Genomic DNA, 14,778 nt, shown 5'->3' on the forward strand with positions numbered 1-14,778 from the left:
GATTTTCCAGCTTTGCACTGTGTTGCCCAAATCTGAATTATTCCTCCTAAAAACAGACCTTTTGCCAATTTTCACAGTATATATGTAAAAGCACAAGACACAGGTAAAAGTATCATCTGCATTCAAGCATCACAGCACCAGGAAAACTCAGATAAATTGTATCCATCTGGAAGGCTAACAGCTGAACACCATAACCCCCTGAAAAGTAATAAACTTTCAAAAACTGGGGATTTTTTTTCCTCAATTGTCTATTGACCTGACTGTCCTTGTGATCCACTATGGTCTAAACTAATGTATCATTGCAAACAATTTGTCCAGACTAAAATATGACTTAAAAATCCTGGTGTTTTCCTCCTTCTTTTTTTTTCCTTCCAAAAATCATAGCTAGGTGCACTATAAAACAGAGAAATTAATTTTTAAAAAACAAATTTTAAAAATTTCTCCATAGTGTTAAATCTGCTGATTTTTAAGCACACAGTGGTGAAACAGCTGTGCAGATTCAGTAATGTAGAAATTGAGGCACAAGCTGCAAAAAGACACTCTTCCACTTTTTAGAATTGGCTTTATATTGGCTTACAACTTAATTCTAGCAAGGCAGGAAAAACTAAGGTATGGAAGGGTGTAAAGTATGATTGTTTAGCCTCTAAAAGCATTAGAGCTTCTTGATTTGCAGCTCACAGCTGCAAGAGAGCAGGTGCACCTCATCTGGCCTAGTGACAATAGCAGAATTTGGGTGATGTGACCAAAATATTACGCATTTAAAAGCCATAAGCTTCCAAAATAATTTGCTAAAATATGGAAAGAATTGGGTGGGGGTTTTTGCTCTAAAAGCCAAGGCAAAGTTATGTCTAGGTTATATATCACAACCTCAGTACTCATACTCAGTACAAACCACAAATCATGAATATCCCCACAGTTCTTCTGCAGTGGGAAATTAAAGGAGCAACTTTTCCAGCGGAGTCTTAATAACAAATTTTGTGCTCCTTCCATAGGGATTTTGCATTTAGTGCTCACTAGCTAACACAGGAGAGGTGACAAGAGCTTTTCATGCCGGTGAGAGGAACAGAGGATTTGTCTTTACAAACAAGCTGTGGGTCTGCTGGTAGATAAAACCAGCACTGGGAGATAAAAGAAACAATGGGAAGGATTCCACTGATTGATAAATGGAAAAAGAGATTTGCTTTTATAAATAAACTTTAGGTTTGCTGATAAACGAAATTAGACACTGAGAGATGAAAGAAACTATGGGGAAGAAAAACCCCTAAATTCCATAAGAATTAAAAATTAGAAGGGAGGGTTATACATTAGAGAGAAATCTTTGAGAAATCTTCAGTGTCAGGCATATCAGGGAGTCTGTACCTCTCAGCCAATGGAGAAAGAGAGAAGGGAAACACAGCTAAGAAATTAAGATAAATAGGAGGCTGCATCCTCCAAACATTTGAGAGATCCTAGGGGCCCCATGGCCTCTCCCTTTATTCGAATAAAGCCAGAAAGGACTCCTCTGTCTCCTTTTTAGACATAAACCTCTGGTGTTTGTAGATTAACATTCCTAACACTGGGATTGTAACTCCTGCTCAGGCACTGGAGGATTCAATCCCCCCACTTTCCCAAGGGGCATTCAGGAACCCCGAGCTTCAGCCAGGAAAGCAAACAGCACCTCACAGTGAGAGCAAGCCCCCACTGCCTCTGCAGGGCCAAAACCCCACATATTCATAGAATTGCTGAAGTTGAAAAAGACCTCTGAGACCAAACTGTTAGCACAGCACCACGTTCACTGCTAAACCACGTCCCCAAGTGTGATATCCACGCAGGGCTGTTTAACCCTTCCAGGGATGCTGTGGCCACCGCTTCCCTGGCCATCCATGAAAAGAAGAAATTTCTCCGGGTACCTAAACATTCTCTGGCATGGACTGAGGCCGTTTTCCCCGTTGTCCCATCCCTGCTCCCGGAGCACAGCCCGATCCCCCGGCTGGCCCCTCCTGTCAGGGCCCCCATGAGCTCCTTTCCCAGCTCCCTCAGCCGCTCCCGGTGCTCCAGCCCCTTCCCCAGCTCCGCCGCCCTTCTCTGGACAGCCTTCAGCCGCTTCTCAGCCTCCAGGCACAAAAACCCACAAAAATAACCAACGAGCCGGGAGGATTTTTAACTGTCCCCCCATACTCTCAAACGCTGTCCTCACCCCCACCCATTAATCCCCTCGCCCCCGGCAGGTGCAGGGGCCGGCCCGGCTGAGGCGGGAGGAGCGCTGAGGAGACGGAGCCCTGAGGAGGGGAACCGGCAGCCGCAGGGGAGCAGGAGGATGAGGATGGAGGGGGAAAGGCTGGGGAGGAAGAAGGATACTCTGCAGGCTGTAGGCCGCCTCGGAGACCTTCCCCTCCTCCGCCATGGCTGCGGCGTTGCCGGGGGCGACCTCTCGCGAGGAGAGGCGCCCGCGCCGCGGCGGGAAGAGACCCGGGTTTAATTGAATTTAAATGAATTTCGTTTAATTCAATTCACTTTAATGTAATTCAGCGCTTTGTAACTCCAGGCGAAGCTCCTCGCTCGTGTGGGAGCGGCGCTGTGAGGAGCGGGGTGTGAGGGCGAGGAGTCTCCCGAGGCGTCCCCTCAGGGCGGCCCCTCCGGCAGACACACCGACCTTCCTCCAGTGGGAGCAAAAACAGCAGAAAATGAGGGAGAAAACTGCTTCAAACTCTTAAGAGAGGATTAATTTGTTCTGCAGATGAACATTTTTATAGCTAGAAGCTGAGCTCAGTCCTGTGGGACCGATTGCTTAAGTCCCTTAAGGACCCAATGAGGGCGTCCCCTCAGGGCGGCCCCTCCGGCGACACACACCGACCTTCCTCCAGTGGAAGGAAAAACAGCAGAAAATGAGGGGGGAATCCGCTTCAAACTCCTAAGAGTGGACTAATTTGTTCTGCAAATGGAACATTTTTATAGCTGGAAGCTGAGCTAAGTCCTGTGGGACCGATTGCTTAAATCCCTTCAGGACCCAAACTCTCCTGTGATTCTATATTCACGATTAAAAGCAGGAGTTTTCCCAGGAAAAAGTTTGGGAGAGCAGCATATATTTGTGGAGAACACACTTCACGGCTCCTAGGAGTTTGAAATAAAGTTGAAAAAAAATTTCTGTCGCTTTTTCTGATTTTAAGATAAGCTTAGAGGTACCAGTCCTAAATTCACATTGAGTTAACGGGCTTTACATGCAACAGGAACTCAGAATCAGTGCTTGAATTAATGTAAAGTAACAGAAATAAGTGCCCAAAGTATCTAGGAGGAAAAAAAAATTGCAAAAATTGTAAAAAATTGCTAATGGTTGGGTTGAAAGGAGAGGCACCGTTTTTCCTTGCAGGGTTAACACAAAAACAAAACAAAACAAAAAAACACCCCAACCAAAATATAAACAAACAAAAAAAGGTAAGCATTGACACATTGACAAACAGCCTGAAGATCAGAGCAGATGTAAGTGGAGGAAACCGAATTATATAATTCAGTTAAAATTTTAGCCTGAAGAGATACAATCCTGCAAGAGGACCTACTGCCTGTGAAACTATTGTTTTGGCATTATGCAGTGATTGTCACACAGCATTGCCATTCCTCTCCCATGGCAGACACCTTCTTGAGAAATCACAAGTACTTTGGCACTGGCAAAGTCTCCAAATTGTAATAAAAGAACAGTGTTTTGGCCCAAGATTGTCACAACACTGCAAAGACAACAAGAACTGTTGTATTCCCTCAAATTCTCTCAAACACTGTTGTTGAGTTTAATACGTGTCAGAACTTGAACTCAGCTGGTTTCAAAAAGTAGAGGGCAAATGGTGACATATCTTCCTTGATCTTTCATGGTTGGGGGACATCGCTGTCACACTCAACCATGGAAATGTGTGGTATCCATAACTGAAGAAGAGTGATGAAAGCTTAAAAAGGGCTCAGAAAAGTGCTTCAGGGAAGATTATGATTAGAAAACAATTAAGAGTGGCTGACAAAAGGATCTCAGTCTTCTTGGTTTATTTAAGGAATCGTTAAAGATCAGTGTCAGTGGGTAATGGATTTGGTAAGAAAGGCTGGGCAAAGGTAGAACCATATCAAGAGAATAGATCTAGGTTAGATATCAGGAATAAATTCTTCCCTGTGAGGGGGTGAGGCCCTGGTGCAGGTTGTCCCGAGAAGCTGGGGCTGCCCCTGGATCCCTGGAAGTGTCCAAGGCCCGGTTGGACAGGGCTTGGAACAACCTGGGGTAGTGAAAGTCATCCCTACCCAGGGAAGGGGTGAGATTGGATGAGCTTTAAGGTCTCTTCCAACCTAAACCATTTTGAGATTTTATAATACCCAGTAATACAGAGAATTTGCTAAAAATAAGTCATAACTAAAAGCAAAGAGTTAATTTTTTAGCAAATCCAACTGATTTTCAAGTATTCAAAAGGATTTTAAGAACCACAAGGATTTTTTTAAAAGTTATATTCTCCATTTAGACACCAGCTAGTTCAGGACATCCTATCCATTTTCAGAAGTCAGATATAGTCAGTTCTCTTGCTATGAGAAAAAAAGTTGAAGTGAAAAAATAACCAATTCCATCATACATGGACGTTTGCCAGTACTGTAAAGGACCCATAGAGTTTATTTGATTACTTTTAAATAAAAGTCAGTTGGTCAAAGATTGTTATTTCCCAAAGATTTAAAGCTTTGTTTGGAAACAGTGTTTGGTTGGCAACTTCCAAACTCTTTATGTCACCCCACTGTGACTGTATAAATGGCCTGATTGTACTGGCATTTTCCTTCCAAAGGCATAACAAGCCAACTAGTTTCTCTCTTACCTCGTTCAGAGCCACCTGCCATAAATATTTTGTATTTGATTATTGCTAAGCTGAATTCCAAGCACCCAATTCACCCCGGTTTATGGCCTCATAACAGTCTGGCTTATAAATGATTATCATCTCCCAAATGGCAGCAACCAGTGCTGTTACTGTATCCCATAACTTCTCGTGAGAAAGACATGGGAGCAGCACCTGAGCATTTCATTAGGCAGGCTGTTTGCTTTTCTCACAGAGTGAGCTGTGTATCTCCACCAGATCTGCCTGATAGATCAGCCAGACAAGGCAGAAGATTTAAAGGAGATCATTTATGAGAACTGGACAAACTGGAATGCTCCAGAAGCATTGCCTGTGCTCCCAATCCCTAAGGGCCAGCTACTCTTACCTTTATACCACCACCTGAAAGACTGAGGGACTCTCCTTGCATTCAGAGCCAAATATCCCCTCCTGCTGAATTCAACAATCAAACCAGCTACAATTTTGACAAATTCAGTTTAAAAAACCAGAACAACCACGTGAGCTACTTTCAGTGACTTTCCCTCCCCTGCAGGAACACATCCAAAAGTTTCAGTATATGCACTTCATCACAGCAGACAAGCAGCCAACAAAGAATTATCTGCCCCACTGACTTTCACACACCCATTTCTAATTGTTCTTCGGGGAGGAAGGACAATTCAGCAATTCAGCTTTCTGAACGGGCACAAAGAGTGGCTCTAACAGCACCATCACGGTGACATCAAGGGGCCATTGTCCACACGGTCATGGTGGAGCAGGGGACCACAGCTGGGAGCCAGAATGAGTTGGCAAACATCTTGTTCCAGCTTCTGCTGTGCCATCTGGCTTCCAGAGAGGTGACTGACGTTAAATGTATTTTCTCTGTATTGCCATCTGGCAGCTGCTTGTACAACAACAGAGTAACATGCGGAATTTGGCTAAGGCTTATCCCAAGAATCGCATCAAGGATACTTGTAACACAGGCTCTGAAATGGAAAAAAAACTTACAAGGAAAGTTTTGTCAGCTGCAGGCATTACAGGCACAGAGTATTGCAGGTAGGTAAGAGGCAGTGGGAAATTATGTATCCCTATGTTTTAGGGATATTATATATCCCTATGTTTTTGTGTGCTTATTTTACAGAGTTCCCATAAAAGTTTCTACAAGGAAGGAAGGAAGACACAGGTTTCCAAAGGACACAGATATTGTATCCAGTGAAATGTCTGTTCTTGAGAGGCACCAGCACATTGGCAATGCTGTGGAAGCACAGTCACTTTCCCAACTTTAGAAAAGCAGGACTTTCTTTTCCTGCTGTAATGTTGTATGCCAAAGGTACTTCTGATAAAGGAAGGAGATTGAAGGAATTGATTAGTACATACACAGTCTCAAAAAGAGAGAGACTGCTACTTTAACAGAAATTTCATCTAAAAATGTCAGGATTGCCAAAAGCAGTGTAACTACAGTGTAATATTACCTGTAATGCCAGGTCATTTTTATAAAGGTCACATTTGCAAAGCCACAGTAACCTTGCTGAGCTTTAAATGTAACAGAACAGGGTGCTTCCAAAAAACAGAGTAGGATTTCTAATAAATATGATCCCGTGACAGCTTAAATCAATCAACTTTCTACTCTACCTCCTGCTGGGGCACTCCTGCTTTTTTCCTTGTTCCTGTGTTGGTGCTCATATGATTCACAAATAATTTAAACATAAAAACCGAATCCAGATGATTGGTTTTTTTAAAGGAGGTTGGAGTGGGGGATGTTAGTTTTGGCTTTTTTTTTTTCTGTTTGGTTACTTTTTTAATGAGGAAAAGTAACACTTAAATGCTAGAGTACATTAAATATATAAGGGTCTGCTTCATTTCCAGGTATTTCTATAGATTAGATGTAGGATACATGAAATTTCTTTAAAAAGGGTTTGAGTGGAGATCATATGAAAACAAAAATGTTTGTTTTCCAACACATCAGCAGTTCTGCTGATGGTCATTCTCCTAAACATTTCATTGAAGCACAACGAGCATTAGATGGAATACTAGTTACACTACTTGATCACCAAATACAAAACATTGCTTTCTTTAGTAAATTTCTAAAATTCAGTCTGATTTCTGGCTTCAGTGTCACGCAGCTCTTTCACAGGAAAGACAGAGACAATAATCTGCTCCAAACCCAACAATATAAGTGAAAAGAGAAGTATGAGGAGTTTTGACTGCACTTAGAGAAAAAAAATTGGGAGAATTTAATGTCTTAAAATGGTTTGGCAATATTGAGATTTCCTAGTGGACTTGCTATCCAAGAACTTTAGAGGGAAAAAATCAGCTGGATACTAAATATATAGATTTGAATCCATATATTTGAATAAGATGGATTCAAATTACACTAAGACACAGGCTTTTAAGCGGGAGAATGTTTTATATATAGAGTAAAGCTTTGCTCAGAGGAGGTTCCATGATGTTGAAGCTTCAAACTCACAGTCAAAAAGTCCTGTGAATTTTTCAAAGACACTATATTGGCCTAAATCTATTCTTACTGAACTCAAGGGCTGTTAATTTTTGACAGAAAACTAATTAGGACAATGCCATCCCATATACTTTGTACTATTTTGCAGATGACTGTTAAAAACCGAGGGCTCTCAAACCTTTTTCCTAGATAAAAAGCATTTCATTACTTTCCCAATTCACTCAGCAGAAACAGTGAAAGGAATGGGCCTAAATCTGTTGCCCACACTGAAGTCCTGTGCATTCTCCCAGAAATTTGAGAGCATTTTGTCAATAATACAGCAAAGACATGAGTACAACGTGAGCAACAGAGGGCATGGCTCTGAGGAGTGCAGGTGTCCCGCTGCAGACCTGTACGCAGTCCTGAAATTTCAGTCCAGTCTGTACACTTCCATATATAATAGAAGAGTCATTCCATCCACACTGGTGCCGCTCTTGCCAAGAGCTGCAGCCTCCACACCTCTGGCTGGTGCTGCCCTTGAAATTTAGCAGGAGCATTACCTTGGCTCTGCCTGTTCTAAATTTGGGAGCATTTCTGCATCGCAGGGAGAATAAATAGTGCTGAAAGACAAGAGAGGTGCCACATAGTAACTTTTTATTTTACAGGTGGGTGGAGTGAGCAGTGTTCTCTCTAAACTCCAGTTTTGTGAACACAAGTGTTTATGCAGCTCATAGGGACTAATGATCATTGGTTCCTGATAATTAGAGGCTTTTCACTTAATATGTTCTTCTCCTCTTTGAAATTAGGTTTAGTTAATGCGCTCTTCAAGGCAGCTGTGACCACAAAGCAGCTAATGCACTCCTACTACAAGCTAAGGAAAAAAATAACTCCATGTGGCTGTAGTAAAAAGAAAAACCACCACCCTTAGCACAAAAGACCAGAGAAATAAAAGTGCTGTATTTTTTTCCTAGTCTGTACTTAGCAAGAATTGAGACACCACCACGTCAGAAAACATGAGTTAAAGGACAAGAAATACAAAAGCTTGCAAGAACTGTTTCTTTTTCTTATTTTACCATACTTCCAAGGGCTTCACTGCTTGTTACCCTGGTGATGCATCTTCCCATTGGAAGTCTTAAGTCTCATGCTAATAATTAGTACATGCCAGAATCATTTTAGGTGGTTTCCTGCTCTTTTTTTGTTGTTGTTGTTTTAGGAGGTCATGTATGTACATGCTTGCATTAAAACCAGACATGACAAAGTTTTCTTTGCCAAAATCAGATTTAAAATTGACATAAAGGAATATATCTACCAAAACCATAAATTATTCAAAAGGAGTGGGTGCTTCAACAACATTTTCTCCCTGCACCCAATCCTGTCTTTTATCATTAGTAAGGTAGAGTGCAATCTCCTTCACTTTCTTCCTTCTTGTTGCCCCAAAACACTTGCCTGCTCTTTGATGCTTTCCTTGCTCTGTCTCACTCCTCCCTTTTTTTTTGCTCTAGCTTTCCCTATTCTGACCAACCATTTACATTTCTGTTTTTAGCAACTTTCGCCATCCTGTGCTATTTCTTCAACCTGTTTGCAGAGATAGACCTAGAATAAATGGTTTATTCTTATTCTAAAAAAATTATAAATTAAAATTATATCCAAAAAATGGTTCAAGAGGTCACGGAATTTGATGCAAAATGGGCAAAGAGTAGCAGGGGATTTGTAGCCAAAAGCAACATTTGCTAGCAGAGCTTTTAGCCAAGCCTTTCCTCACCTGCCTAAAGCTTGTTGCCTTGATGGAGACCAAGCATGGAATTCTAAGTTTCCTCAATAATTTTCTTTGGTTTTGTTGCAGTGTCATTTTTTCACATACAGAATATGAAAATATAAGTAATTTCAAAGTGTCCACCTCTAATCTGTTTTAGCTGAGCTGAGGGTGGCAGTGTATACTAGTTTCTCTAGATTAATACACAATGAGGACTGCACTGGCTTTATGTCCATCTCTTTGCTTTGTTAGTATTAACAGAAATATAGAACTCTGGGCAACAATTCTATAAAAATGCACCATTTTGAATAGTTTTTTTTAGAAAAACCAAAACTCTTCTGTGTCCAATACTGATTGTCATTTGTGATGTGAATGAAGCATTTCATGGCTTTCATTTTCACATGCCTCTGATGAATGCAGTAGTACAATATTGGCACCCTGTACCTAAATGTCAGAGTATTGCTTTGTGGGGCTTTTAATATTTTGTTTAAATATTGAAGTGCCACGAAAGTGAAACCTGGAAATGCTATGTTTAAGTTCTTTCCTTTTACCTTCGTACTACTTATAGCACAGCCATAACTTTTGCTGTCAAGCCATTTGCTCATTTTTGTGAAGAACAGAATGAGCAAATGTTGGTAATTCAGCTTCTCAAACTAGACCTAAATCTTGGCACCCTGTGTTGCATTTGAAGATGCCCAAAGGGGTTTGAAATGGACTAGCTCACACACTGAAAGCTTACTTTAATATAAATTCTTCTCATAATTATACTTCAGATATGTTCCCAGTAACTTAGAGCCAAATATTTAACATAAAGTGGAAATCTAAAGAGGCCCTACAGGGACACAGGAACCCAAGAGGTTTTCACTGACTCCAAACCTTACAATTGGCTCTGCCAACTTGTGCCCTTTTTGGAAATGTGGAAATGGCAATTGCAGTGCCTGTGTCCAAGAGACTGCTGCCTCTGGGCCCCCAGTGGTGTCCAGTCCTTCCCCTGGATCCCAGCCCCCAAGCAGGATGTCCTTTCAGATAAACCCTTCCCAAGGCTGCTTTGACCAGAGCAGGCATCTCCTTGCTCTGTGTTGATTTCTATCCTCCCCTCCCGAGGCTGTGAGCTGTCCAAAACAGGCATTTACAAGGCAGTCTGATGGCTGCTGGTTCCTCTCCACTGCTCAGGCACAGAGAGAAATGTAGCTTTACTTTTAACAGCAGCTTACTCCACTGGAAGTTGGATTTGAAGATGAAGATGGAAGATGATATAGCTATTTAAGGAATACAAAATTTACCTCTAAATTAACCCCACTTTGAAACAAACACCTCCCTGTAAAGGCGTTTCTGACCCTTCAAAATATACAGCTGAGTTTGAAAGGGAGAATTCAGAATTTCCTCGCATAAATTCATCTTTAAACTTCTGAACACATATTCAAACTTCACTGGGACATAATGTGAGTATCTTCACAGGCCAGCATGACCATCAGTGCTTCACACAAGAGCCTCAGCTCACCTTGCTGGGCTTTGTAGGACTGATGGCTCTAGAAATGGTTGTGTTCAGAAGTGACTGTTCAGTGCCAGCTAGGTAAGGTGTGGTTCTCTAGGTATTGCCCTTCCCCAGTTCAAACCCCACATCAAAGTGTGGCTCCTTATCGTCCATTATTTTGGCAGTGAGAAATCTAAAACAAAGCATTCAAAAGAAAAGTATGTGGAGTAACCCATCCATATCCCTTTTGACATTTCCATCAGAAATGTGCAATTTGCACCTCACATTTTTTACCAAGTTTTTTAAAATCACAGCCAACACTAAACCTTTACAAGCTAGGGACTACAAATCAGTTATGTCTGAACATATGACAAGTGGCTACAAGTTGCAATTCCCACCCTTGAAAAAGGCAAGATCTCTTGCTTGAAAGAAAAAACAAAACCCAAACAGCAACAAGACAAAAAAAAACCCCAACAACAAAAAACCAAGCCAACCTTGTTGATAAAAGCATCTTTACACATGAAGCTGGGGTTCTGAGTGAGCCAGAATTTTTGAAGGAGTACCTATGTGACCAGACCCCAATTCCTTCTCCCCCTCTCCTGTTCAGGAGGCAGCATGCCTGTATGGCACAATGCAAAGTACCTGTGTGTCTTCAGCTGTCCTGGGAGACTTCACACAATGTCAAACCCTTGGTGGCCATCAGCTGGAGCACTTCTGAGCCTGGACAGACTTTCTTTTGCACTTCAGCTGGCAAGGCAGAGCATCTTGCCAAGTCTTCACCCTCCTTAGCCCATGCCGGGTGATTTCACAGTGAGCCAGCAATTAGTGAGACTGGCATGTTGTCAGGTCATGTGTCAGATACATTTATCTCATTTACAAGCAGAAGATTCTCCAATGAATAATTCAGAAAGAAATAATCACCTTCATGGTCCATTTTCCCAACCCCAGGCTGTGTCTCTAACAAGCACCCACTGAACCTGGTGAGACATGTTGCCTCCAGATGGAGCAATTTAAAAATCAGTATGTGCATACACAGACATCCCCCCATGATTTTACTTTCTGCTAAAGGCAAACAGCAATCTGTTGGCCCAACCCTCAGTGAAATCATGTGAGGTTTTCCTATCAACTTAAAATGGAGCTGGACTGAATGTAATAATCTGATCCCATAAAGTTCATCGTTCACAGGCTCTCATCATCACACGTAAAATGATCTGTGTTTTGAAAGCTACTTGTTATTTTCTACTCACTAGCCTCAGGGAACACGAGCTACACTATGATACTGCCCAGCAAATTTAAGGGTAAAGGAGGTAAAGTTGCATCAGCAATGTTTCCTTGAGCCTTTTTTGTAAGGGGATACAATATAAGAAAGTGAAGGGAGTATAGAAAATAATTTTACCCCATTAAGGATTTGCAGCTGAGCTAATTATTAGAGATTAGAAGCAGGCCTGATTTTAACAGGCCACAGCTGTAGCCAATAAGAAGAGTATTATAAATGAGTGGATTGGTTGGTTGAGGAGAGCTGGAGTCTGTTGGCTGCTGTGAGGATAGGTCAGTGTGTAGAGCAGCTGCCTACAAGAAAAGTCAAGGAGGTGGGGAACTCTAGCAATAAGGAATTCTTGCAATGTAATGACAGCACTTTCTTTTCTCAATTATATTTGCCATACTTTGTAAATCCATGGCTAAGTCTGTTTTTTCCTCAGTGGTGCATGAATCTCAATTGTAAAGTTATTTAAGATAGTGTAGAGAACCAATTTCTTCATGTGCGTGCTATCCTGTGGGTTACCTTAGTTTGTTCAAGAAAAACAGTAGAAATTTTGGTAATTAGATTATGTGGGATAATTTGTGCTAAGTAGCAACTCTGATGAAAGTGTTAAAACACAACCCCTTCCCCTAGCCTGTATTTTCATGCTGAGAATGTCTGGTCAGATCTGTGTGATTGGGACATCCAGCCCAAATCCCAATATCTGAAGGAAGAGGTGGAGGAGCAAACACCAGTCCATTTTTTTTGTTTTCTAACTATACCAGCTACTCCAATTCAAAAATATTATGATTCCTCCCAAACTGTGCTTAAAGAACAATTTTAATCACAGGAGGACTGCAGGAATAACCCCTAAACTTCACACACTAAATTATGTCACAGACATAATAGACCTGTAGATTTTTGCCTTTATGGCAAGAGGAATAACAAAGGATTGGTTTTCTGTTTGACTCTAAGCTGTGTAACTGGACATTTTCAGACTTGACATCTCACTTGCTCCAATTTCCAGAGTCCACCATGAGACTTCCTGAAGGAAATTGGGCTCAGAGCAGGATGGCACCTGGACTGGACAAAACCTGCTGGCATCTTCAGCTTCATCCTTGTCCATACTGTCATTCACCTGTGAGATGGAGGTGAGTGCCCTCCAGCCAAGTGGAACTATTCCCAGTAAGCCCAAGTGAGGAGTTCAGTCTGTATATGAAAAGTCTTGTGACCATTAAACACCTTGCCTGTCCCACCATTGCACAGAACACAATGCTTAATTAGCTTTTGATTATCACTTCCATTACTGTAAATTAATGTTAGCAAGTAGCAATGATTCTTAGCATTGATGAAATGGGTCCCCTTTTCTGGATTTGATAACTGTACCCAGACACACAGATGAAAAGCTACACTGAAAATCTGGAGTGCACTGACACTGGGAGCTGGAAACCAGCTCTGGTTCCAGGTTCATGGATGAATTTTCTGGGTGCTTATTCTTGCACATGTATGTAAATGTAGATCTCAGTTCTGCAGTTTTAGTCCACCTTGGAGTTACTAAGCACGATGGCATTTCATTGCCAATATAATTTTATAGAGGCACTGGTTGTTAGGATGCAGCTTTGTTCACCACAGTTAACCATACTGTCTCAATTCATCATGCACCCACCAGACCATAAATCTGCTAATTAAAGAGAGACACATCTCCAGCTACAGTATTTGGACAGTGCCTTCCTCCCAGGCATGGATTCAGTGATGCTTCTCTCACAGCACTGTGTCAGCTTGATGCTTTCACTGGTCACAGCTAATTAGGACTGAGTGAGCTGTGCTATTGTAGCTCTAAAATGCTGATGTTATAAGCAGCTCATACCCATCACAGGAGGCTGAGAGGAGCCTCCTGAAGGCACAGCAGTCTCCATAGCAGCCTCCCTGCTTCCCTGACCATAGTCACTACTTTTTACGTTTTTTATTATGGTCAGGGAAGCTGTTATGGAGACTTCTGTGCCTTGGAACTGTTCAGGAGCAAAGACAAAGCACAATTTGGACCAGGCTCAGTTGGTTTCAATTCCAAGACTCATACCCTCTGCTGCAAATTGGAGTGGGTCAGGTACGAAAGTTTGGTAGGACAAGAGGTCTCTATCTGAGCCTTACAGGAGGGACCATTTGACCTGGTCACCATTAAGCCATGTGCCATTATCAGTGCTGAAAGCCTGTGTGAACACTGCCAGCTTTTCCCATAAAAGTTCCCTGCTTTTCTGTAATTATATCAGGGATAATAAAAGCCCTTAATGAGGATAGTTATAATCTTTGTCTGATCCATCCTCTTTACTCCTTAGCCAGTACTACATAAAGATCCCTACTTCTGCACAGGGAGTTTATATTCCAGCCATGTCAGCTCCTCTAGCAGTGCATTGTCTGATCCTTTCTTGGAGAGCAAATTCCAGATCTGTTAAAATCAAGGGAAAGATCCTATGGGTGTCAATGGTCTTTGTGTTAGGACGCCATGAAAATTTTTTCCTACTGACAAAGCGGAGTAAATTTCCACAGACAAAGTGTTGTTGAGGAAACCTGTTAATACTGAAAAATCAAACATTTACAATTCCTTTCTTTTGCACTTTCTCAGCTGTTGCCACATCTACTTGTCCTCTTTGGCAGTGATAAACCCTGGCACCAAGAGCATATGCATGTTGTCCACAGCCAAAGGAGAGACAGTGATCCTCTTACAAAAGTCAGGTCATTTCAAAACTCCAGGCATCCCAGAATGTCCTCTTAGTGAGCAATTAAAATTATTCGTTTTTAGTATTTGGAAACTTTTAAACTAAAAAGCCCTTTTAAATTATCAGGTGTTTTGGCCTTAAGTGTGAGCGCACACCTTGAATTCATTGTGGTGTTTCCCCAAGGATGTGTGGTGCTACCCAGTTTCTCTCTCAGCCAGCAAGTTCACAAATTGACAAACTATAAGAAGGGCCTTTTTTATAGAATGAAGAATCAATAGCTGTCTACTTGGATAGCCTCAAAAAGTGCTTAACTTTTAATTGAATGCTGGAAAAGAAAATGCAAAGCACAAGAGCTCAAAACGGC

The 14,778-nt window shown here is 41.7% G+C and overlaps 1 protein-coding gene and 1 long non-coding RNA gene across 2 annotated transcripts in view; one reads left to right on the forward strand and one right to left on the reverse strand.

Moving 5' to 3' along the window:
* SPAG16 (sperm associated antigen 16) overlaps positions 1-2,413 on the reverse strand; it is a 374,208-nt gene extending 371,795 nt beyond the window's left edge. Inside the window, exon 1 of the mRNA XM_064718863.1 lies at positions 2,338-2,413. Within this exon, the coding sequence (XP_064574933.1) occupies positions 2,338-2,383 (46 nt within the window). The 5' untranslated portion in view covers positions 2,384-2,413. The remainder of the gene's footprint in view (positions 1-2,337) is intronic.
* A 9,575-nt stretch (positions 2,414-11,988) lies between these two features.
* On the forward strand, positions 11,989-12,870 carry LOC135450384 (uncharacterized). The gene is made up of 2 exons (XR_010441059.1): positions 11,989-12,049; positions 12,728-12,870. It is a non-coding gene; the product is annotated as an uncharacterized LOC135450384 (long non-coding RNA).
* Positions 12,871-14,778: the final 1,908 nt, after the last annotated feature.

This window comes from Zonotrichia leucophrys, chromosome 7, assembly GCF_028769735.1.
Source record: "Zonotrichia leucophrys gambelii isolate GWCS_2022_RI chromosome 7, RI_Zleu_2.0, whole genome shotgun sequence".
In the NCBI taxonomy this organism is placed as follows: Eukaryota; Metazoa; Chordata; class Aves; order Passeriformes; family Passerellidae; genus Zonotrichia; species Zonotrichia leucophrys.